The following is a 26,534-nucleotide window of genomic DNA, read 5'->3' on the forward strand; positions in this document are numbered from 1 at the left end:
AATTGTGTTAGATGTAAATATAAACGGAATACAATGATTTGCATATCCTTTTCAACCCATATTCAATTGAATGCACTACAAAGACAAGATATTTGATGTTCAAACTCATAAACTTTATTTATTTTTTTTTGTAAATAATAATGAACTTAGAATTTCATGGCTGCAACACGTGCCAAAGTAGTTGGGAAAGGGAATGTTCACCACTGTGTTACATGGCCTTTCCTTTTAACAACACTCAGTAAAAGTTTGGGAACTGAGGAGACACATTTTTTAAGCTTCTCAGGTGGAATTCTTTGCCATTCTTGCTTGATGTACAGCTTAAGTTGTTCAACAGTCCGGGGGTCTCCGTTGTGGTATTTTAGGCTTCATAATGTGCCACACATTTTCAATGGGAGACAGGTCTGGACTACAGGCAGGCCAGTCTAGTACCTGCACTCTTTTACTATGAAGCCACGTTGATGTAACACGTGGCTTGGCATTGTCTTGCTGAAATAAGCAGGGGCGTCCATGATAACGTTGCTTGGATGTCAACATATGTTGCTCCAAAACCTGCATGTACCTTTCAGCATTAATGGCGCCTTCACAGATGTGTAAGTTACCCATGTCTTGGGCACTAATACACCCCCATACCATCACAGATGCTGGCTTTTCAACTTTGCGCCTGTAACAATCCGGATGGTTTTTTTTCTCCTTGGTCCGGAGGACACGACGTCCACAGTTTCCAAAAACAATTTGAAATGTGGACTCGTCAGACCACAGAACACTTTTCCACTTTGTATCAGTTCATCTTAGATGAGCTCAGGCCCAGCGAAGCCGACGGCGTTTCTGGGTGTTGTTGATAAACGGTTTTCGCCTTGCAGAGGAGAGTTTTAACTTGCACTTACAGATGTAGCGACCAACTGTAGTTACTGACAGTGGGTTTCTGAAATGTTCCTGAGCTCATGTGGTGATATCCTTTACACACTGATGTCGCTTGTTGATGCCGTACAGCCTGAGGGATCGAAAGTCACGGGCTTAGCTGCTTACGTGCAGTGATTTCTCCAGATTCTCTGAACACTTTGATGATATTACGGACCGTAGATGGTGAAATCCCTAAATTCCTTGCAATAGCTGGTTGAGAAAGGTTTCTCTTAAACTGTTCAACAATTTGCTCACGCATTTGTTGACAAAGTGGTGACCCTCGCCCCATCCTTGTTTGTGAATGACTGAGCATTTCATGGAATCTACTTTTATGCCCAATCATGGCACCCACCTGTTCCCAATTTGCCTGTTCACCTGTGGGATGTTCCAAATAAGTGTTTGATGAGGATTCCTCAACTTTATCAGTATTTATTGCCACCTTTCCCAACTTCTTTGTCACTTGTTGCTGGCATCAAATTCTAAAGTTAATAATCATTTGCAAAAAGAAAAATGTTTATCAGTTTGAACATCAAATATGTTGTCTTTGTAGCATATTCAACTGAATATGGGTTGAAAATGATTTACAAATCATTGTATTCTGTTTATATTTACATCTAACACAATTTCCCAACTCATATGGAAACGGGGTATGTATGTTTTTCAACATATATGGACTGTAAAAAATTTAACTATTTCACATATTGTTTATTCAGCAACATCATTTTATAATTTCACAACTGCTGGATGACTTAAAGGGGAACTGCACTTTTTTTATGTTGCCTATCATTCACAATCCTTATGTAAGAGAAGCAGACATATGTTTTTATTTTTTTTATATGCATTCTAAATAGGAAATACATGTGATCAAAATTCCACTTACAATGGAGCCTACGAGTCGCTCTGTTCTGCCTATAAAGCCCTTAAAAAAACATTCAAACACTTCAATTAAGGTTTTATATACACACTGTAAGTCGATATGTAACGTAGTAACAGGCACATCCATAATAACATTCAATATTTACATATTGTGCTCATTTTAAGCATTAAAACGCATCCCGACGTTCACTTTTATTTTTCAACAACATCACTGATTACTACTCATTGCAGACTTCATGAGAGCCAACAAACATAATAAGACATCACTTGCGGTACAGTCTCTGCTGTCATTAGGATACTGATTGATAGAATCTTGTTATAGTCCCGTTTAGATGAAGAATGACCCATAATCCTTGCGAAGAAAAAAGGGGGGTGGAACCAACAGTCTTTTTGTGTCTTTCTCGCCATTAACTGGTCTAAATTGGCTGTCAAAGTGCACAAACTCGTCGAAATATGTCCTCATCCTTCTACTATCCAGGTGAGAGGCGTGTTTATGATCTACAATAAAGTTCCAAGGGCAAGGAAGCATGATGTAAACATAGGCACACAAGCTTGTGATCACGCCGCCACGATAAATCGTGCGCGTATAATTACAATATCACTAATACTTGGTTAATATTCAAGTCCCGGGAAAATGGAGTATTGTTGGCGGTTTACGGATGGTTATTTATTGGGTTTTATGGACGAAATAGAGGACCAATCTTTGGCTCCATTTTAAGCAGACTTTTATTTACGTTTATTTATGAGCTAAAAAATCCATCCATCGTCATGTGCTTCATAATGATTGTGAACAATAAGCAACATTCCTAAAAAAAAGTGCAGTTCCCCTTTAAGGTGTTGCAAACAAATTCAATTGATGTGTTTAGTGTCTGCAGATGTTTTTAGGTTGTTATTTGGGGGGGGATTTTTCATATACGCTGTATATGAAAAACGCTTCTTACAGTAGTAAGTGCCAGCTTCTCCCATAAGCGCACTTTCAGCCTGATAAAAAGTAGGTTCTGTTGTAGATGTTCTGCAGAACGGCTTCTAAAATGCCCAGAAAGAAGTGGTATATGTCTGCTGTGCGTTTCAGAACATGTAGGTGCATGATAACATGATTGTGCAGTAAATGGTGCAATCTGTGTAGTACACGCAAATATCTCATTTAAATAAGGCTTTCTACACCAGTTATCAATTGTAATGGTAATAGTACACATCATTTGGTATGGTGTTTGGATCGTAGTACATTAGGCGCTAAGTAAATTAATTTGAACCATATATCATTAAGGTATGCAAACACATCTTAATATTAAAATATCAAAATGTTGCAGCTCGACAACGTAAAGCTACTCTAGAAGTTAAACATCCAATTGCAGCTGAAAGTTACTGCTCTCGATCTAAAGATGCTCAAATCTAGTTTTGCTTTATGTCAAAGTTTCTTATTTGGGTTCACATTTGCTTCCCTTCAGGTACCATGACAAAAGGTATTTTTAATGGTTTCCCTCTTTTGTTACCAGGTTTTCTTGACATTTCCATATCAGAGATCAGCGTCAGTCAAAGTGTTGACGTCACAGACCTCCAATTGGTGTATTTGCACCACAGATGTGCCCTTGATCAGATTTAGTCCCAGCGAGAGAAAGCGAAAGCTTTTGTTGTCTTTAGTTTTTGGCTTTTAATGGAAAGTGCACTGCAGATAGGGAGAGCACAATGGTATTATTTTATTTTTTTTACTTGATGATATCTGTATGAAAGGATAGAGTGGGAATAAAAGGTGGAAGTGCGGTGATGCCTCTTTACTGCTTCACTGCTGCACCAAAGGTGGATAAACTGGCAAGAAGCTAAACATGTATTCTGAGTATTAATGTGTGTGTGTGTGTGTGTGTGTTTGTGTGTGTGTGTGTGTGTGTGTGTGTGTGTGTGTGTGTGTGTGTGTGTGTGTGTGTGTGTGTGTGTGTGTGTGTGTGTGTGTGTGTGTGTGTGTGTGTGTGTGTGTGTGTGTGTGTGTGTGTGTGTGTGTGTGTGGGTGGGTGGGTGCGTGCGTGCGTGCGTGCGTGCGTGCGTGCGTGCGTGCGTGCGTGCGTGCGTGCGTGCGTGCGTGCGTGCGTGCGTGTGTGTGTGTGAGTGTGTACACAATGTGTGCACCCAATGGTAACAAGATGAGCAGTCGGTCATGTTACTGTGATGGTTTACTTGTTAACTTGCATGTTAGGATAATACAAATATAGTAATTGTACATCATAATCATGTTGACGGTACAATGGCTTGTAGTATCAAAAAGAGAATTTATGTTGTTGCAATGGCAACCTCAGATCACCTTCCCTGGTGGTCCTTAATTTTGGTGGACCAGCAAGGGCAACTTTTATGATGCGCTAAGCACTGGCTTAGGTACTCGGGATGGGTGGTATGGCCTAAAATGTTTATCGCAATACATATTGCAGGTTCTTGTGATAACGACATTGCGATACTTATTTAGCTGCTGATGTATGTGGTAACATTGTGTCTTTAGCATCATATTGTCGGTTGCATTAGTTTCTCAGAACTATTGATTTACTAGTTGATTTACTGTTAATAGGATCCATCGACACACTTATTATTCTATTGTTTCAATACTTTTAGTTTCTACTACTAGTTTTGTGTGATATAAAAAATGTTGGTATTGATCCAGTATCAAGTATTTCCAGGGGCAGTATTGGCCATACCAATGTTTATACTTTAAACATTATCAGGATCATTAAATTATTAAATTGTTGACCAAACCACAGGATGTCGGTGTAACAGTATGAATTACTATTGTAAATATATCCTTATTCCATTTTGTTACATACAGAAAGTCATTAGTGCAAAATACTTAGACAAAGCTAAACAAGTTTGCAAACAATAATACTAAAAATATAAATCTAATAACTTTAGTATCTACCATAAACTGATACTATACTTGGTTTCATTACTGTTGATATTTGTATCGATCTGCCATACCAATGTTCATACTTTAAACCAGGAGTCCCCAAACTTTTTGACTCCAGGGCCACATTGGGGTAAAACAATTTGGCTGGGGGCCGCGCTATATATATATATATATATATATATATATATATATATATATATATATATATATATATATATATATATATATATATATATATATATATATATATATATATATATATATATATATATATATATATATATATATATATATATATATATATATAAATATATATATATATATATATATAAATATATATATATATATATATATATATATACATATATATATATATATATACATATATATATATATATATATATATATATATATATATATATATATATATATATATATATATATATATATATATATATATATACAGTATATGTGTATGTATATATATATATATATATATATATATATATATATATATATATATATATATATATATATATATATATATATATATATATATATATATATACATATATATATATATATACAGTTAAAATGCATTCTGTTCCAATAAAATGTATGCTTTCATGTCTCCACTTAATGTGGACCCTGGCTGGCACAAATTGCATTTTGCGAAGACATCCAAGACGGATGATGATGATGGAATGCTAATACAGAAGCCTTGGTATTTGCCTAATATGCAATAAACATGCAAATAATGTGAAGAGCACTCTGGATTGAGTTTTATATGTAAACAATTCGATGAACACGTATATGCTGTATGTTATGAAAGTGATTTTCTAGGACCTTCAAGATGAATGGAGATGCTTGAGTCAAGCATCTCCATTCATCCTGAAGGTCCTAGAAAATCAAGCAGCTTGACCTCATTCGGCTTTAAAACTGAATTCTGACTATCTCGCTGTCACAATGCTGCCGTCAAATGAAGCCTGATCCAATTCTGTCACCAAATTCACTCCTGGATGTTTTAACACCAGGCTGCCATCTGCACCTCACGGCCAACAAGGTGTTCGCTCTTCACATCAAAAGTGACACTTTGTATTATCAAACAGACGAGCACCAGTAAGGTCAGAAAGTGTCGCCAACGTGACAAATATTAATCCTCAGTACGGCGCCCTCTCCTGTCACTGGAGCAAAACTTCTGTAATGTTGGAAAATGATCATGTCGACTTCTCACCAGGGGGACTGCTGACTTCATCTCATGCAACGGGAAGTCATCAATCAATCCCTGTGGCTGTTTGAAGGTTGCAGCAGCACTTTATCCCGGCCCTATACACAGATTTACCTCAAACAATATTGGAAAAAAAATACAGGAAACGTTTACTTACTTCCAGACCGGGGCTATGTTCTGGTTTTATTATTGATGATCGCACAAAGCCCAATCTCCCCTGCAACTACACGCTTCAATCAAGCAATACAGAAATGTACAATTTAGCAGCACAGCCTTACAAAATGGTCCGAAAGGGGAAATACAAAGAACAAAATTGACGTTTGGCCACAAGAAAACAAGAAAGGTTGTTTGTTTTATTAAATTCCATTCAATTGTGTTGATAATTTTCATTCACAATTAAGGTTTTGCTGACTGATGGAACATTGTTGTGTGTTCATGTTAAAGGGGTCATATATATATTACATATATATACATATATATTCTCTGGAACGATCTCCCACTCCATGTGAGACAGGCCCCTTCTTTGGCTATTTTTAAGACCCTTCTTAAAACCCATTTTTATTCACTGGCTTTTACCCCAGCATGAGACTTTAAACTGTTTTAAACTTTTAACTTTTTTAACTGTTTTTAACTTTTAACTGCTTTTTATCTAAAAAATTGTTCTTAGGGTAATTTTGTATTTGCTTTTTTAATGTGTATTTTACTTCTGTTTTAAATTTTATTTTTTAGTCTGTCCTTTGCCTTTATTTCTTTGTGGTGAACAGCCTTTTGTTCTTCAACTGTGGTTGTTTTTAAAGGGCTTTATAAATAAAGTTGGTATGGTATGGTATGGTATGGTATATATTATGACATGTGTCTACATTTAAAACACTGCCTTGCAGTCTACATAACATGTCATTTTAGTGCTATAGTTAAAGTTTTACATATATTTTGTTTTACAGACCATCTTCAAGCCGCTTTCTGACTGTCCCACAACAATGCGCCGTTTTGTGGGCGATCTTTTTTACGTGCCGAAGCCCTCCTACAGGCCAAGCCCCTTTCGACTGCGTCTTCTCCCTTTCAGCCATGTTGTAGTTTTTAGCGCTTCCATATCGAGTCTACTGACAGATATAAGTTTGAACTATACTCTACTTTTTATTAGAAATGGCAACAGCGGAGGATTTTAGCATGCATGTGCATGTACGAGCCAGTCCACCCCACAACCGGCTCAGTGGCCTTGTGGTTAGAGTGTGCGCCCTGACACATACCAAAGATTTAAAAAATGGTACCCATTCCAACCCACTCAGCATCACGGGTTGGAATTGGGGGTTAAATCCCGAGCGCGGCCACCGCTGCTGCTCACTGCTCCCCTCACCTCCCAGGGGGTGGAACAAGGGGTGGGTAATTTCACCACACCTAGTGTGTGTGTGACTATCAGTGGTACTTTAACTTTAACAAGAGGATAGAGACTTATTGACTACAACTTTGGACTAGTGTTGTCCCGATACCAATATTTTGGTACTGGTACCGGTTCCAAAATACTTTTCGGTACTTTTCTAAATAAAGGTGACCACAAAAAATGGCATTATTAGCTTTATTTTAGCAAAAAATCTTACGGTACATTAAGCATATGTTTCTTACTGCAAGTGTGTCCTTAAATAAGCGAACATACAAGACAACTTATCTTTTAGTAGTAAGTAAACAAACAAAGGCTCCTAATTTAGTCTACTGACATGCAGTAACATATTGTGTAATTTATCATTCTATTATTTTGTCAAAATTATGAGGGTAGAAAATGAATTATTAATCTACTTGTTCATTTACTGTTAAAATATGCTTACTTTCTCTTTTAACATGTTCTATCTACACTTCTGTTAAAATGTAATAATCACTTATTCTTCTGTTTGGATGCTTTACATTAGTTTTCGTTGATACCACAAATTTAGGTATCAATCCAATACCAAGTAGTTACAGGATCATATATTGGTCATATTCAAAGTCCTCATGTGTCCAGGGAAAATATTTCCTGAGTTTATAAACATCATATACATTTAAAAAAAACTAAAGAAGATTGTGTGATGATAAAAATTGTTGATGTAATCATAGTAGTATCGACTATATACGTTCCTGTTCTTGGTATTATTACAGTAGATGTTAGGTGTAGATCCACCAATGGCGTTTGTTTACATCCATTATTCACCGGCGTCACCGCTAATGATGCCGGTGAGCTACGGTGTGTAGTGAAGCATGTTTAGCTATTCCTCGTCCTGCAGGGATGATACTTGTAAGAAACTTACTTTATTTGTCGCCATGCAGGCAAAGATTAGTGATTTGTTATAGCTTCACCTTTATCGTTATTTTTTAAGCCAAAATGCGTCCGTTCTCCCTTTTTTTGTCTACACACTGTGTCTGCTTGTAAGAACTCCATGATTGTGCGCTGCCGAACATGCTCCCCTGCTCGTAAACCAGCAATGTCACGACGTCACGACAACGGGGGGTGGGGGGGGCGGGGGGGGGGGGGGAACCGGTACTTTTTAGAGGCGGTATAGTACCAAATATGATTCATTAGTATCGCTGTACTATACTTATACCGACCGGTATACCGTACAACCCTACTTTGGACTACAGCTGAATACTGTAAAAAAAAAATGGCTGACTCACGCAAAGTTTTTCGGGTAAACCTCTACCATAAATGGCGATATCCGCATGATGTAAATAAGGCAAACTACGTCACTGAAGTCTCAAATTGCAAAAGACTTGTTTGGAGCAAGTTTGGAAGAAGGCAAAACAGTTTTAAAAATATCTCCCCCATGCTTCAATGGTTTGACTCCAATTTTTCGGGACTTATGGGGATCCCAATTAGACAAAAACAGGTACCAACAGGTAATGAAAGTTGCTTTTGCTTTATTTTGCATAAAACCCCTCTAAATGACAGATTTGATATGTGTTAGATATAATTGAGGCTAAAAGCTTCTTGTGAAATATTAACTGTCGCCATAGTGAGGAGCTTGATTGACAGCCAGCCGTCCAATCATAACATTCGGCGATCCGGTGCCAACTCATACATTCAATTTCTGTTTGTGTACAAATCCTTTAACGCAGGGGTCGGCAACCCAAAACGTTGAAAGAGCCATTTTGGACCAAAAATACAAAAAAACAAACCTGTCTGGAGCCGCAAAAAATGAAAAGCCGTATATAAGTGTTATAATGAAGTCAACCCATGATGTAAGTGTCTATATTAGCTATAATAGCCTACTATCAAAATAACTATGTGTTGCATGCTGACGCAAATCTTCTTTGACAGAAATATTGACATTTAATATTAATTCTACACATTTTTACAACATTGGAAAACATTAGTAAATCAGAGGCTACTCAGAAGGTGAGATAACTCCTGGAAATTACTGGCTTTTAATGGCCAAAGGTATAGATGTGTGTGTCCAAGTTCAAGGAAACGGCAGGCTGTCTTCTTTTAATAGATTTTTTTACAATCTTTGGCAAGCTCGGTAATGTTTGCTGTGGTCTGGAACAACATGGCACACAAACACGTATCGGAAATGCAGCCAATATTGCATACAGATAATGTGTCAGGAGACGTGCAAAACTAAATTATATACAAAGAGGATAAAAGTAAAGGATATTAAATTAGCTCAAATATACCTACAAATGAGACAAAGTTATGCAATATGTACATACAGCTAGCCCAAATAGCATGTTAGCATTGATTAGCTTGCAGTCATGCACTGACCAAATATGTCTGATTAGCACTCCAACAAGTCAATAACATCAGCAAAGCGCAATTTTGTGCATTCACGCACAGCATGAAACTTTTGGTGGACAAAATGAGACAAAGAATTAGTGGAAGATTTTACATGTAAACCAACTGTTGCGTCACAGTCAACACTATGGTGAGTTCAAGAACCGCCCAAATTATTAGGACAAAACGATGTTCAACAAATACTCTCATCAGTGAAGCATACACACACAAACATATTGAACAGTGGGCTTTCTAACAATTGGGAAGGTTTGTCCTCAAACAAAAAACATACTAAAACAAAAAAATTATTTTCCCTGCATCTTTTTTCCATTTTCAATCCTTTTTTAAAAATGCTCAAGGGAGCCACTGAGGCGGCACTAAAGAGCTGCATGCGGCTCGAGAGCCACGGGTTACTGACCCCCGCTTTAACCAGACCAAAATAGGGTTTATAGTCACGACCTTCCATGTTATGTGTCACAAGCAGATCTTCATTTCAGCTGTCCGCTCTGCTTAATTAATAACAAACTTGTACGTCTACGCCTTTAAAAAAAAAAAAAAAAAATCCGCTAACTGAGCCTGCTAAAATTCAATAGATAAGAGTAAGAAATGTGTGACACTTCAAGCTAGAGCGACAAGAAGAGGATAAGGGAACATATTGAAGGTTTTATTTATTTTTTTATTTTATCGATGTATTAGTGTGCGCAGACAGGCTGGAGCTGTTCAAAACCTTTTGGGAAATTCTGAGTACAGGCTCCACTGTCCCTTCCTGGAATAATAAACATTGCTGCCGTATTGATCCAATGACACAGCAGAGGCTGCTGGGTGCAGTAACACACTCACCAGCCGTAGTGTTAGATAAACCTGCATGTGCTGCTTCATATTTCATTCATGTACCATGTCTGAGCAGTATTCAGGCAGCACGGTGACACAGTGGTTAGGATGTTAACGATTTATGCTGTTTCTGCCACGATCCCACATGACAGTTTGGATTTTGTTCTTTACTTTCCTGTGTTTAGTATCATTTCCTGTCCTGGTGCTTTTGTTTTAGTAGTACTTTCTGTTGAACTCCTTGTTTTGCTGCACCTTCACCTTCTGCTTAGATTCCTACAACCGCTCCTGTTTTTTATTGGTTAATGAAGTCTATTTAGGTTCACCTGTTGCTCCTTGCCAGCGCTGGTTTATTGCCTTATGTCAGTGTGCATGTGTCACTCTGCTGCCTTTTTTATTCTGATGTTTTTTTGCTCTCTATGTAAAAATATATATATATTTTTTTACCTGCACACCACCTTCTGTCTCTGCATCCTGGGGTCCCCCCAACAACCACAATGTGTCACCAGACAAAATCCATGTTTCTGTTCCGTGTTCTGGATACTAATGGCCAGCTCTAGGATAATTTAAATCAAATTCAGTGTTATCTAATTTTTTGTTCATAATCTGTTCCAACAAAGACCGAATCATATGAAATCGGAAGCAATAATGTAAATCTAAAACGGTAATAATTGGTATGACATGGAAAAGGGGTAGGATTAAATAAGCTTTGCTTCTTCCCACTCGGACGTGTTGTTATTAAAAAGTATGTGATGTACCATATTGTAACTATGGATGTTCGATAATGGCTTTTTGCCAATATCCGATATTCCGATATTGTCCAACTCTTTAATTACCGATACCGATATCAACCGATACTGATATATACAGTCGTGGAATTAACACATTATTATGCCTAATTTGGACAACCAGGTATGGTGAAGATAAGTTCCTTTTTTAAAATATTAATAAAATAAAATAAGATAATTAGTAAAAATTAGTAAAATAAGTTAAATAAATTAAAAACATTTTCTTGGATAAAAAAGAAAGTAAAACAATATAAAAACAGTTACATAGAAACTAGTAATTAATGAAAATGAGTAAAATTAACTGTTAAAGGTTAGTACTATTAGTGGACCAGCAGCACGCACAACCATGTGTGCTTACGGACTGTATCCCTTGCAGACTGTATTGATATATATTGATATATAATGTAGGAACCAGAATATTAATAACAGAAAGAAACAACCCTTTTGTGTGAATGAGGGGAGGGAGGTTTTTGGGGTTGGTGCACTTGTATCTTGTGTTTTTTATGTTGATTCAAAAAAATAAAAAAAATAAAAAATAAAAAAAAAACAACAAAAAAAACGATACCGATAATAAAAAAAACGATACCGATAATTTCCGATATTACATTTTAAAGCATTTTTCGGCCGATAATATCGGCAGGCCGATATTATCGGACATCTCTAATTGTAACTATATGCATGTTCGAAAGAAAACTAATACAATAACCATCCATTGCAGACACCCAAATATATTAACACAAAACATATGTTATGTGTCATAATTATAGTTTTATATGCAAAAAAACATCAGAAATACATATTATAAGCGACAAAGGAAATGGATGAATGAATATTTCCAGTAATTTGCAAATCACTTTTAATTTTATTGAAAACTCTCGGGGGCGGAGGAGTTATTTATTGATTTCAATAGTGTTTCTCATCTTTTTTATCACAGTGTTTCTAATATCTTTGGCACCATGGTGGGTTATCTTCCTGCCTTACATTGTGTCATAGCATTTTATTACAATACTTTTTATTGGGCTCAATAGGAGATATGTTGTACTGTTCTATAGTGTGTTTGTACTGATGATGGTTTGTGGTTCTGATGTCCTTTGTGTTTGTGTGTGGGATGTTTAATTATCCTGGACTCTGAATTCCCGGCCGTGCAATCATTTTACCTTTGGGTACACATATAGAAACCTTGACCACAGAGATGTGTGATGTAACTCTTACAGTGATGATGTCACAGAGGGACGATGACTTCAAGGGTGAGGAGTCAAGAGCAGGCTAACACAGGCACCTTTTGTTGTGAAGACACGTTACGGACAAAGGTAGACTCACGCAGTGTATTAATAACATGACAAGACTGAGTCTCTTTTTCTTTTTTTTTTCAGTAGTATTTGTAGAATGTGCCGCGGGCCGTTAAACAAATTATCTGCGGGCCGCAAATGGCCCCCGGGGCCACACTTCGGATGCCACTGGTCTATCCTGTCATAACAACAACATGACTGCAAAATGCTTGTTGCTTCTCTTGAACTGCTTTTTTTGTATGAGTGACAAATTCTTCTCACTGATGAGCAATTTTTAATTGGTAATTTTGTAAAATACTGAACATGTGTGTTCTGTTAAACCACAAATGCAGGGTGTCAAAACCCTTTTTAATTGAGGGCCACATCGCAGTTATGGCTGTGCTTGTAACAACGAATAATATATTAATTTACCTATGCATTTAATAATTTTATATACATTTTAATGTAAACTGTAAAAACATTCTGTAGATTTTATAGGAAAAAAAAAATCTGTAGATTTTAAAGTAAATAAAACTAGCCACTTAGTCACCAGAACTTTACTGTAAAATATATAGTGTTTTCTTACAACATAATACGACAGTGTATGTAGTTGTAATAGAAAAGCATGACGTGCTGTATGTATCATGATCAATATTATAGTGACTCACTCGATAGACAATTGTCTGTTTGGTCCAGCTGGCTGGGGCAGTTTATTCAAGTTGACTTTGGGTAAGCGCGCCGTATATGTCTGCATCGCTTGGCTCCAAGTTCCACATTTATACCGGCAAGTCTCGCCGACCTCACTCTCTCGGCTTCTGTCTGCTCCAACGTTTCACCCTTCCTTCGTGCTCGCTTTTATAACTAACAGTTTATCCTTTGTATATTCAGCTTCAAAAAATATAAGGTTGTGAATCCTCATTTGTCCAAAAATAGTCGTCTTTGTTGTCTGCCATAAATACAACATACTCGAGGAACACACATTTGTTGCCAGAAGTCGGAAGTGCGTTGCTATGGAAACGGAAATAAATGCGCTGAGGAAAGAAGTTCCGGTAATGCATACATAGTACATATTGTTATGAGTGTGTCTGTTGCTACGTCATATATATATACTTGCAGTGTGTTTATAAAAGGTTGATGGAGGATTTTTTAAGTTGTTTTAGAGGGCTTTGAAGGCTACAACGGTGACCCACAATAGCTGCATTTTGCAAGCGTTTTAGCATCTTTATGATCCGAAAAAAATTAAAAGTAATGTGTGTTCTTGTCTCTCATCATGATTGTGAACGATCATGATGAGAGTGCAGTTCCCCTATAAGTGTCCCAAAATAAAAACTAATTGTGAAAGACCGGAAAAGTGCCGGGAAGCTGCTTTGTCCAGACATAATTGGGCCGTTTAAATTAATGTGGTTGGCCACATCTGGCCCCCAGGCCTTAAAATTGACACCTGTGCACTAATATTAACATAAGCTAGACTGGGGGTCAGCAACCCCCGGCTCTCGAGCTGCTTGCGGCTCTTTAGTGCCGCCCTAGTGGCTCCCAGAAGCATTTTTAAAAAAGGATTGAAAATGGAACAAGATGCGTGAACATTTTTTTTTTGTTTTAGTATGTTTTTTGTTTGAGGACAAACATGACACAAACCTTCCCATATGTTAGAAAGCCCACTGTTTAATATGTTTGTGTGTATGCTTCACTGAAGAGAGCATTTGGTGAACATCCTTTTGTCCTACTAATTTCGGCGGTTCTTGAACTCACCATAGTGTGGACTGTGACGCAACCGTTTGTTTACATGTTTACATCTTCCACTCCTTCTTTGTCTCATTTTGTCCACCTAACGTTTTATGCTGTGCGTGTATGCACACAGGTGAGCTTTGTTGATGTTATTGACTTGTTGGAGTGCTAATCAGGCAAATTTGGTCAGTGCATGACTGCAAGCTAATCCATGCTAACATGCTATTTAGGCTAGCTGTATGTACATATTACATCATTATGCCTAGTTTGTAGGTATATTTGAGCTCATTTAATATCTTTTACTTTTATCCTTTTTGTATTTAATTTATATGTGCATGTCTCATGACACATTATCTGTATGTAATATTGGCTGCATTTCTCATAGTTGTTTGTGCGCCATGTTGTTACAGACCACAGTAAACCTTACCCAGCTTGCAAAGATTGTAGTATATCTATTAAAAGAAGACAGCCCGCCGTGTCGTTTAACTTGGACACACACATCTATACCTTTGGCCATTAAACGCCAGTCATTTCTAGGAGTTATCTCACCATCTGAATAGCCTCTGATTTACTAATGGTTTTTAATGTTGTAAAAATGTGTAGAGTAAATATTACATTTCAACATTTCTGTCATGAAGATTTGCTTCAGCCTGCGACACATAGTCATTTTGATAGTAGGCTATTATAGCTAATATAGACACTTAGATCATGTGTTGCCTTCATTATAACACTTACAGTCATGGTCAAAAGTTTACATACACTTATAAGGAACATCATGTCATGGCTGTCTTGAGTTTCCAATAATTTCTACAACTCTTTTTTTTTTGTGATAGAGTGATTGGAGCACATACTTGTTGGTCACAAAAAACATTCATGAAGTTTGGTTCTTTTATGAATTTATTATGGGTCTACTGAAAATGTGACCAAATCTGCTGGGTCAAAAGTATACATACAGCAATGTTAATATTTGGTTACATGTCCCTTGGCAAGTTTTACTGCAATAAGGCACTTTTGGTAGCCATCCACAAGCTTCTGGTTGAATTTTTGACCACTCCTCTTGACAAAATTGGTGCAGTTCAGCTAAATGTGTTGGTTTTCTGACATGGACTTGTTTCTTCAGCATTGTCCACATGTTTAAGTCAGGACTTTGGGAAGGCCATTCTAAAACCTTAATTCTAGCCTGATTTAGCCATTCCTTAACCACTTTTGACGTGTGTTTGGGGTCATTGTCCTGTTAGAACACCCAACTGCGCCCAAGACCCAACCTCCGGGCTGATGATTTTAGGTTGTCCTGAAGAATTTGGAGGTGATCCTCCTTTTTCATTGTCCCATATACTCTCTGTAAAGCACCAGTTCCATTGGCAGCAAAACAGGCCCAGAGCATAATACTACCACCACCATGCTTGACAGTAGGCGTGGTGTTCCTGGGATTAAAGGCCTCACCTTTTTCTCAGTAAGACTAAACTAATACTATCTGGTAACAGTAGAAGAGAAAGTGAAACACAAATACAGATAGACGTAGTGAAAATTGAAAGGGTCAAATAAAACACATGTTGGGGTGTAATAATAGATGATAAAAATGAATTGGAAAGCTCATGTAAAAAATATACAACATAAAGTAGCAAGAAACACTTCAATAATGAATAAAGCAAAACATGTTCTCGACCAAAAATCACTTCATATTCTTTACTGTTCGCTAGTGTTACCATATCTGAGTTATTGTGTAGAAATATGGGAAAACAACTACAAATATGCGCTTCATTCACTAACTGCGTTACAAAAAAGATCAGTTAGAATAATACATAATGTTGGATATAGAGAACATACAAAGCCTTTATTTATCAAATCACAATTATTGAAATTCAACGATTTGGTGCATTTGCAAACAGCTAAAATTCTGTACAAAGCAAACAATAACCTGCTACCCAAGAATGTACAACAATTCTTCTCAACAAAAGAGGAGAAATACAACCTTAGAGGAAAATCTAATTTAAAATGTGTATAATCATACGACACTGAAAAACCTTTAGTATATATCAGTATGTGGAATTAAATAATGGAATGGATTAAGCAAAGAAATCAAACAATGTACATACTCATCTCACCATATGAAATATAACTTACTTCACCAATTATTTTTTTTTTTTTTTATTGTTATTACTTATGGAGTATATTGTGAATAAATTGAGAACAGGAAGTGAACAAAAGTTTTAGCAACTGCTATGTAAAGGAAAAGGGGTAGGATTAAATAAGCTCTGCTTCTTCCTATACTCCTTTTTGAACATGTTGAATAGAGCAGTGTTTTTCAACCACTGTGCCGCGGCACACTAGTGTGCCGTGAGATACAGTCCGGTGTGCCGTGGGAGATTATCTAATTTCACCTATTTGGGTTCAAAATATTTTTTGCAAACCAGTAATTATAGTCTGCAAATTATGTGTTGTTGTTGAGTGTCGGTACTGTCTAGAGTAACCGTGTAATACTCTTCCATATCAGTAGGTGGCAGCCGGTAGCTAATTGCTTTGTAGATGTCAGAAACAGCGGGAGGCAAGGTGCAGGTAAAAAGGTGTCTAATGCTTAAACCAAAAATAAACAAAAGGTGAGTGCCCCTAAGAAAATGCATTGAAGCTTAGGGAAGGCTATGCAGAACGAAACTAAAACTGAACTGGCTACAAAGGAAAAAAACAGAATGCTGGACGACAGCAAATACTTACTGTGGAGCAAAGACGGCGTCCACAATGTACATCCGAACATGACATGACAATCAACAATGTCCACACAAAGAAGGATAAAAACAACTGAAATATTCTTGATTGCTAAAACAAAGTAGATGCGGGAAATGTCGCTCAAAGGAAGACATGAAACTGCTTCAGGAAAATACCAAAAAAAGCCACCAAAATAGGAGCGCAAGACAAGAACTAAAGCACTACACACAGGAAAACAGCAAACAACTCAAAATAAGTCACGGTGTGACGTGACAGTACACCTACTTTGAGACAAGAGCTATAGTGATGCATGGTTGGTTATGGTTTAAAGTCATATCCAACAATTGCGACAACGACTTTTTACCGTCAACTGAGTTTCGTTTTTTAATGATTTCTGCTGGTGGCGTGCCCCCGGATTTTTTCAACTCTTGGCTCAAAAAAGGTTGAAAAACACTGGAATGGAGAAACTGGAAATTGTGATGTTCGAAATAAACTCAAACTCAAACAACATTTCCTACTTTTGACACTGTTACTGTAGTGTCCACTTTCAAAAGGCGTACATATAAAGTGGGCTTTTAATGGAGCAGCACTTTTTGTTATGTAAAGATGTTTTGGCGTGAGGACGAGATCTCGCGAGACAACAGGTGTTGAATAAATCTGCAGTCACACTCTTTTTTGTTGTTGTTGTTGTTGTTTGCTGTAATATATTCTTCGCGCCAATTATTAACACAAAGAGGACAATATCTAAGTAAAACGAAAGGCACATAGGAGAAAAGCTGCTCCTTTTCCTTTCACCTACTACAGCGGTGTTGTGAGGTGGAGAGCGGCAGCAACCATTCACGCTGCTCCGGCGGGGTGGTCTCACTATCTCGGGGGTGCTAATAAAAGTCGCTTCCGACCGGGGGGGCGACCGCCATTAAGCCGTATCGTGACTTTGAGGAACCGTCCCGCAGCGTTATTTATACCCGTGTTGGAATGACACCTCCGTCCGAGTCAAAACATCCGGCGACAGCGCGCACCGCTGCTCTCATTGGGCTAGCCTCCCCCTTTTCCCTCACGCCGGCTGAGAGCCGCGCAGCATCAGTCTTGATTGCTGCGAGAAAAAAAAATCCTTTTGCCAGGAAGCCAAGCAAAGGCTGCTAATTAAAGCAGTGCGGGGAAGGGAAAAAGGGGGGTTGGAGAAAGGACGGAATAACAGGTGCGCCGAGGAGCGAAGGATGGAATATTTTATAAAGGAAATAACGCAGGTAAATATTATTGTATTTTTTTTTCCTATGTGTGTGAATCAGAACCATGTTGGATCGCGCCTTCGTGTCTTCTTCTTGGCGTCATACAGCTGCAAGAGACCGCGGCGCTTTATCTTCTGTTTTTTTATTATTTATCACTCGATTCCTAATGAGTAATTGACTGACTTTGTGGATGCAGGAGCGTCTTTAAATCGTCCCTTCTTTGTGCTCGCAGGAACGATTCTTGGGGAGCCTGGTCCACCAAGGCGTGTAGAACGGTGCTGACAGATGCCTCGCATACAAAATGCTTATGTGATCGTGTGTCTACCTTCGCCATTTTGGCTCAGCAACCCAGAGATATGGTAAGTAAGACCGGATGGGGGGAAAGGGGTGCGTTAATCCAGTTAATTCCACACTGAGTAGTGTGTAGGCGTGCTTGTGTATGTTTGTGTTGTGGGAGAGGGGGGGGGTCTTTTATTGTGTACAACTTTTATGGGCTAACTCATCCAACACACCTTCCCCGAACACCTGAGGGCTAAAAGTTACTTTCTCATCTCCTTTTTTAATGTGTGGGAACGGATGGGAGAAAATCAGCAGCTTGTGTAATTGAAGTAATCAACAGTGGGAACATGGAGTGCTTACAGTGCAGTACAGTGTGGCCTTCATCATTCACAGCATATGGTTAGCACGTTACTGCTAGGCCCCAATCACTAGAAATGCATGTTATTAATCATTGTAATAGTAATGGCACATAATTGCACATATCCTGGCTGTTGTCTTTGGATACTGCAGTGCATGTAATATGTTAGCCTCCTGCTAGTCACACTGTTACCTGGGCACACCTACTGTAACAACGCACCTCACATTCTGATTCAGGGGCGGTATGGTGTAGTGGGTAGAGCAGCCGTGTCAGAAACCTGAGGGTTGCAGGTTCGCTCCCCGCCTACTGACATCCAAATCGCTGCCGTTGTGTCCTTGGGCAGGATGAATGAATAATAGGTGGTGGTCGGAGGGGCCGTAAGCGCAAACTGGCAGCCTCGCTTCCGTCAGTCTACCCCAGGGCAGCTGTGGCTACAAATGTAGCTTACCACCACCAGGTGTGAATGAATGATTGCTTCCCACTTCTTTGTGAGCGCTTTGAGTATCTTAACAATAGAAAAGCACGATATAAATAAATAAATGGGTTATACTTGTATAGCGCTTTTCTACCTTCAAGGTACTCAAAGCGCTTTGACAGTATTTCCACATTCACCCATTCACACACACATTCACACACTGATGGCGGGAGCTGCCATGCAAGGCGCTAACCAGCACCCATCAGGAGCAAGGGTGAAGTGTCTTGCCCAAGGACACAATGGACGTGACTAGGATAGTAGAAGGTGGGGATTGAACCCCAGTAACCAGCAACCCTCCGATTGCTGGCACGGCCACTCTACCAACGTCGCCACGCCGATATAAAATCTAATCCATTATTATTATTATTATTATTGATGCTCACAACCACTATTATCTTCAGCTATATAACCTATACCAGTGTTTTTCAACCACCGTGCCGTGGGAGATTATCTAATTTCACCTATTTGGGTTAAACATATTTTTTGCAAACCAGTACTTATAGTCTGCAAATTATGTGTTGTTGTTGAGTGTCGGTGCTGTCTAGAGCTCGGCAGAGTAATCATGTAATACTCTTCCATATCAGTAGGTGGCAGCCGGTAGCTAATTGCTTTGTAGATGTCGGAAACAGCGGGAGGCAGCGTGCAGGTAAAAAGTTGTCTAATGCTTAAACCAAAATTAAACAAAAGGTGAGTGCCCCTAAGAAGAGGCATTGAAGCTTAGGGAAAGCTATGCAGAACAAAACTAAAACTGAACTAGCTGCAAAGTAAACAACAACAGAATGCTGGACGACAGCAAAGACTTACTGCGGAGCAAAGACTGCGTCCACGATGTACATCCGAACATGACATGACAATCAACAATGTCCCCACAAAGAAGGATTACAAACAACTGAAATATCCTTGATTGCTAAAACAAAGTAGATGCGGGAAATATCGCTCAAAGGAAGACATGAAACTGCTACAGGAAAATACCAAAAAAAAGAGAAAAAGCCACTAAAATAGGAGCGCAAGACAAGAACTAAAACACTACACACAGGACAACACCAACAAACTCAAAATAAGTCACGGCGTGATGTGACAGGTGGTGACAGTACACCTACTTTGAGACAAGAGCTATATTGATGCATGGTTGGTTATGGTTTAAAGTTGTATCCAACAAGTGCGACAGTGACTTATTACTGTCAACTGAGTTTAGTTTTTTAATGATTTCTGCTTATGGTGTGCCTCCGGATTTTTTCAACGCAAAAATGTGCCTTGGCTAGGGATGATACTCGAAACCGGTTCTCCCGGTTGTTCGATAAGAAAAGAACCGAGTCCTCGGACTCGAATCCCTTTTTGAGAACCGGTACCCGTTATCGAGACCACTATAGTAAAGAAAAAGAGTTGGTTCTTCATTCGAATCCCTCGGAACGAATCCCATCCCGACCAGAAATGCCCCTTGAGACATCACAAGAATTTACGTCACGTAGCTCAGTCATTAGGCGCAGATAGGGAAAGCAGGAAAAACAATGGAATAATAAAGTTCAAAACAAAAGGTATAATCCAATGAATAACTTTACTGAGAGATTTGAGCAGGGTACAAACACATGACGAACACTTTTACGACCAACCGGAAACATAGCAACCAGGCTAGCAACGCACCTCCTTTACGGCAGCTGTCACAATGTTCTTAAAGCAACCGCAGCACATACATATATATATATACAACATATATGACATCTCCCTTTTTCAACTTTTGTTTTTCTTTCCTTGTAAACAAAACAAAATCACACTGTATATGTGTTGTCTGTCTAATTATAAATAATGCAGACGAGGCGTGTTGGCTGAGTTCTTGACGTTTACTTTCACGGGTGACGACATGCAACAACACTTTTCGGGGCTACAGCGCATGCTCGTCACTCCCGTTGCATGCTGGGTAGTGTAGTTGTTATATTCCTGAGCTCATAACATCACATCTTTCCCCCTATAAAGAAAGATTTTAACTCAATAAAGTGTATTTCTTTTTTTAGCTTTAACTTTTCATTTTTTAGCATTGTAACCACATTTGCAAACAACTTTTCTCTTCATAGAATTTTCTTTCAATAAAGAAATAAAGTGCAAAAATGTCAAAGCATCATAACAAACAGTTATGTCAAATAGCAGCAGAAGTGCACTTTTTGGAGAGCTGTATTATTTTCAGTTTTGTGCCCAAGGGACTGATTTTATTTAACACTATAGTATTATTTATACACATATAGTGATCACAGAGACAGGTTGTTTTTGTGTTACTGTATATATTTGTTTTTCTGAAAAATCCCACTTAATATACTTTGGGTAACAACAGTCAATATTTTTTTTTTTTTTTTTTTTTTTTAGGGGGGTAACAGTCAATATTTATTTATTTATTAGATTTAATTTTTTTCTTATATAATAAAAGTGAGCTTTTGTTAAACCAAATATTGTGTGTTTTTTTCCATATACAACAACCTATCTGGACTCGATAAGAGAATCGATAAGGAATCGGTTCGATAAGAGGATTCGATAATAGGCTCGAACTCGATAATTTCTTATCAAACATCATCCCTAGCCTTGGCTCAAAAAAGATTGAAAAACACTGACTTATACAATAGGCTTGGGCAAAATGGCAGAAAACTGTATCACGATATACGTTTATTTTTTATATTGGTTGATATCAATATTTACTCAGTTTTTTATGAACGATATAGAAAATATGGAGAAACAAATTAACTAAATGTTAAAAGGGAACGGCACTTTTTTTATTTTATTTTGCATATTGTTCATAATCATGAAACACATGACGATGGATGTTATTTTTATTTATTTTTTTGTTTAGTTAATTATTTCTTCAGTCTTTGGCCCTGCGATGGGGTGGCGACTTGTCCAGGGTGTACCCCGCATTCCGCCCGATTTTAGCTGAGATAGGCTCCAGCACCCCCCGCTGCCCCGAAGGGAATAAGCGGTAGAAAATGGATTGATGGATTTCTTCAGTCAGTGGTCAACAAAATAAACAAACAGTTTTGCATGCATAAATTGACAATTTTACAGACCGAAAGGGTTTAGGCTGAAGTTGAGCACTTATTTCGCCTAACCCTATAAACAATCTCAAATACAAGATGTAGTAAAACCAGGAGACACACTGATCTTGTGCTTCATAGAAATATGAAATTTCCTTTACACAACATATTATAAATACACCTTGAACATGAACACTGTTCAAAAATATACAGAGTAAAGACAGACAAAGAGTTGTGAAACATCCCTGTACAAATGTTGGTTAAACATTTGTACCAATAATATACTATATACAAACACTTATAATTCCATTATTATTTATAGTCCACATTTAATTTTATAACAAACATTGATCAACTACTGGTGTTGATTCAAGAGCGAAATATTTTTCTAAGACATTGGTCTTAAAGTTTTTTTTAAATGTGTGAATGGAACTGGAACACTTTAAGGCATCATCCAAGCTGTTCCACAGATGAACCCCCCTGACAGAAACACATCTTTTTTTAAACTAGTTCTTATATTTGCTTTCTGAAAGACAGCTGTTTTTTTGAATTCTAAATATTAAATAAATGCTATCAAAAGTCAGCTTACAATGTCGCCGTGCAATTCCGCCTATAAAGCCCTTAAAAAACATCCAAACACCTCCGTTGAGGTTTTATATACATGATGTAAGTATATATGTGATGTAGGGCTGGGCGATATATCGAAATACTCGATATATCGCTGGTTTGTCTCTGTGCGATATAGAAAATGACTATATCGTGATATTCGAGGATAAGTTCTCACGCAGTTGCTTTTAGCTGCGGGGCATTAAACTGCATGCGTTTCTCACTCTTTCCTGTCTCTCCTTCTCACAGAGACTTAAACCAAGCGCACCTTCTTACATACGTCACATACTGTCACGTGAACAACGTCACACGCTCCCGCGGAACGAGAGGTAGCGACATGGTAACGTTAGCTGTGATGCAAACAGCTAACGGTGTGGTTTGATTGGTAATACGAGAGAAAGAAGGTGCGAATCTGGTAACAAATGGAGGAAGAATTAATTCCCAAGAAAAACAGCACGGGGTCCATCGTCTGACGGTGGTTTGGCTTCAAGCGGGAATATGTCTTTACATCATGTCAACATCTCCGTTCGGTGCCACACCAACTAAATGTCGAAGCAACTATTTCCACATCAACACCGTAGGACATGTACTATTTGATATGCAGCTCATTTTTATGTGACACTTATTGAAATATCTTGTGTGTCATCATGCATAAAAGTGCACTAATAGCTTGTTTTAAAATGTCTCTGACAATCATGCACTTTCTGTTTTGAAATGACATGAATGTTTGGGCCACTGCTTAATAACTGTTTAATAAATACAGTTTTGGTCAATTGACTTAGTTGTGATTTCCCTCTCTGCATGAAAGTTTAAAATGAGCATATATTAATGCAGTATGAACAAGAATGTTTTAATGTAGACACATAGAATCATCATACTGCTGTGATTATATGTATCAAGTGTTCATTCAAGGCTAAGGCAAAATATCGAGATATATATCGTGTATCGCGATATGGCCTAAAAATATTGAGATATTAAAGAAAGGCCATATCGCCCAGCCCTAATGTGATGTAGTAACAGGCACATTTATAATAACATCTAATATTTACATATTTTTCATCGCTGATTATTACTCACTGCAGCCTTTGTGAGAGCCAACAAACATAATAAAACATACTTACTGTGCAATGTCTGCTGTAATTAGGATGCCGACTGCTGGGATGTTCATATATTCCCATTTAGGTGAAGAATGAATCATAATCCTCACGAAGAAATGGGGTGGGGACAGGGGGAACACACATCTTTTCGTGTTGTCCTTGCCAGTTTCGGGTCCTAAATGGTTATCAAAGTGTACCAACTTGTTGGAATACCTACACGCATGTCTCATGTCCAGGTGAAATGCATGATTTATGATCTAGAATAAACTTACAGGAAGTGAGGAAGCAGCAGACTACTCGATGATGTAAACATAGGGAGACACGGAAGTGATCACAGCACCGCTATAAATAGTTTGTCTGCGTTAGCACTTATAATAACAATATTACTAATACTTGGTTAATATTCAAGTCACAAAATGTAAATGTAGTATTGTTAGCGGTTTTTGAATGGTTATTTATTGGATTTATGGGCAAAATAGAAGAGCTTCCATTGGCTCCGCTGTAAGCGGACTTTTATTTACAAGTTAGAATGCATTAAAAAAAAAACAGTCTATCCATTGTCACGTATTTCATAATGATTGTGAACGATAGGCAAAATTCTAAAAAAAAGAAGGAATTAATGATTAATGAATTAATGTGAAAATGTAAACATGGAGAAACATGAGAAAAACAATTTTCAGCAGGTTTACTCGATGCAGAGAATCAGCAGCGAGATAGATAGATAGATAGATAGATACCTAATTGATCTTCCGTAAAACACATTAATTCATACCAACAACAATAAATACATCATTCTCAAAGTACCAACAACGGCATTAAAGTGTACATGTATAGCTCAGACAGATTTTTTTTACAGTCTTATAGCCGAAGGAAAAGAAGATTCTTCAACTTTCCGTTTTGCAATGTAATGAGAGGAGCCTGTTGCTACGGTTACTCCTCTGAGCGGCCACAGTGTCATGCAAAAGATGTCTGAGGTTCCTCAGGATGCCCTGCATTAGACCCCTCTTCCTTCTCTCTAACACAGCTACCACAGAGTCCACACATTTTTTCCCATCACAGAAACACATTTCCTGATTAGCCTGTCCAGTTGGTTACTCTCTCTCGAGGTCATGCTACCGCCCAAACACATAACACCAAGGAAAATGACACTAGCTACTACAGACTGATAAAATATATGTAACATCAGATTGCTCACATTAAATAAATTGACTTCTAAGTTATCTCCTTCCAACTGCTTCTCTGTCAAACACACCATCAGCAGTTTTTCCATATTTTTAATGGATAAATGTTTCGATAAGATTTTAATATACTTGACTGTCATTAGACTTATTCTACTTCAGTATGATGCAGACTAGCAGTGATATGATCAAATTGCTTCGAAAAGTTGGCGACCCGCTCGGTCAGGTTTTTGATCATTCCTTTTTTTACTTCAATGAATATTGATGTCTCGATATATATTGGGGTGGTGTAGCTCGGTTAGTAGAGCGGCCGTGCCGGAAACTTAAGGGTTCCAGGTTCAATCCCCGCTTCTGCCATCCTAGTCACTTTCCCTACCTGCTCCCGGTGCCACCCACACTGGTTTAAATGTAGCTTAAAAATGTAGATAATTGGTTTCACTATGTAACGCGGTTTGAGTCTCCAGAGAAAAGCAATGTATAAATATAATTCACTTCACAATTCACATCATCTGCTTCTTCTTAGCCCTGTCCTTCACATCCGGCTTACTTTTTCCCATGATTGGAAAACAAAGTTATGTTGCTCTCTAGCTATCAGTTAATGTTAGCGAGTAAGACCAGATGTTTTGGGCGGATCTTATGGGGTTCACTCTGACATTTGCTATGCCAACTAATGGTGAGGATGCTTGTCACTCAAATTCTTGCTTGCAACCTAAAGCATAACAATTAGCCAAATGACAGCTCTTAAATCAAAACACTTAAGCTGGGGCACTCTTAATTTGAATTACCACTGTATCGTATTACAAGATTTAGCAAAATGACATTTATTCAGTGAAATCATTACAGGTACAATAATAAGCCTCTTCTTTGGCCACAGCTTCACCTAACATAGGAAAGTGTAGCGATGTAAACAATGCTTCCAACAAGCAAAATTGCCCATTTTTCATCGGTCCCCTCTGTCTGCATCAGTAGAGAATTGATGTCCTGCATGCACCATATTTGAGCCCCTACTGACTGCTGTGTCTCCTCCACAGACCATGGAGTACTCAGGGGTCCCATCTGTGACGCTGATAGTTGGCTGTGGTCTGTCGTGCCTCGCCTTGATCACGTTGGCCGTGATCTACGCCGTGCTGTGGAGGTAATGTTTTACATTGCCTGTTTTATTTGTCCAATCACTCCAAAGTTTCTTCCATCTGAAAGTGCACTTACACATTTTTTATGGGCTTTGTTTCCTTAGATATATTCGCTCTGAACGCTCCATCATTCTGCTCAACTTCTGTTTATCTATTATCTGCTCCAATATATTGATCCTTGTGGGCCAAACACAGACGCACAATGCGGTAAGTGTCATTTTATGCTTTACTT

General features: G+C 38.1%; 1 protein-coding gene across 10 annotated transcripts in view; it reads left to right on the forward strand.

The window, feature by feature from the left end:
- Positions 1-26,534, forward strand: part of adgrb3 (adhesion G protein-coupled receptor B3) — a 332,693-nt gene that overhangs the window by 270,169 nt on the left and 35,990 nt on the right. For all 10 annotated transcript variants that reach the window (XM_062058299.1, XM_062058303.1, XM_062058301.1 and 7 more), the window contains 3 exons: positions 18,398-18,524; positions 26,204-26,307; positions 26,407-26,509. In XM_062058299.1, the coding sequence (XP_061914283.1) occupies positions 18,398-18,524; positions 26,204-26,307; positions 26,407-26,509 (334 nt within the window). The remainder of the gene's footprint in view (positions 1-18,397; positions 18,525-26,203; positions 26,308-26,406; positions 26,510-26,534) is intronic.

Source organism: Entelurus aequoreus, linkage group LG09 (assembly GCF_033978785.1).
Source record: "Entelurus aequoreus isolate RoL-2023_Sb linkage group LG09, RoL_Eaeq_v1.1, whole genome shotgun sequence".
Taxonomy (NCBI): domain Eukaryota; kingdom Metazoa; phylum Chordata; class Actinopteri; order Syngnathiformes; family Syngnathidae; genus Entelurus; species Entelurus aequoreus.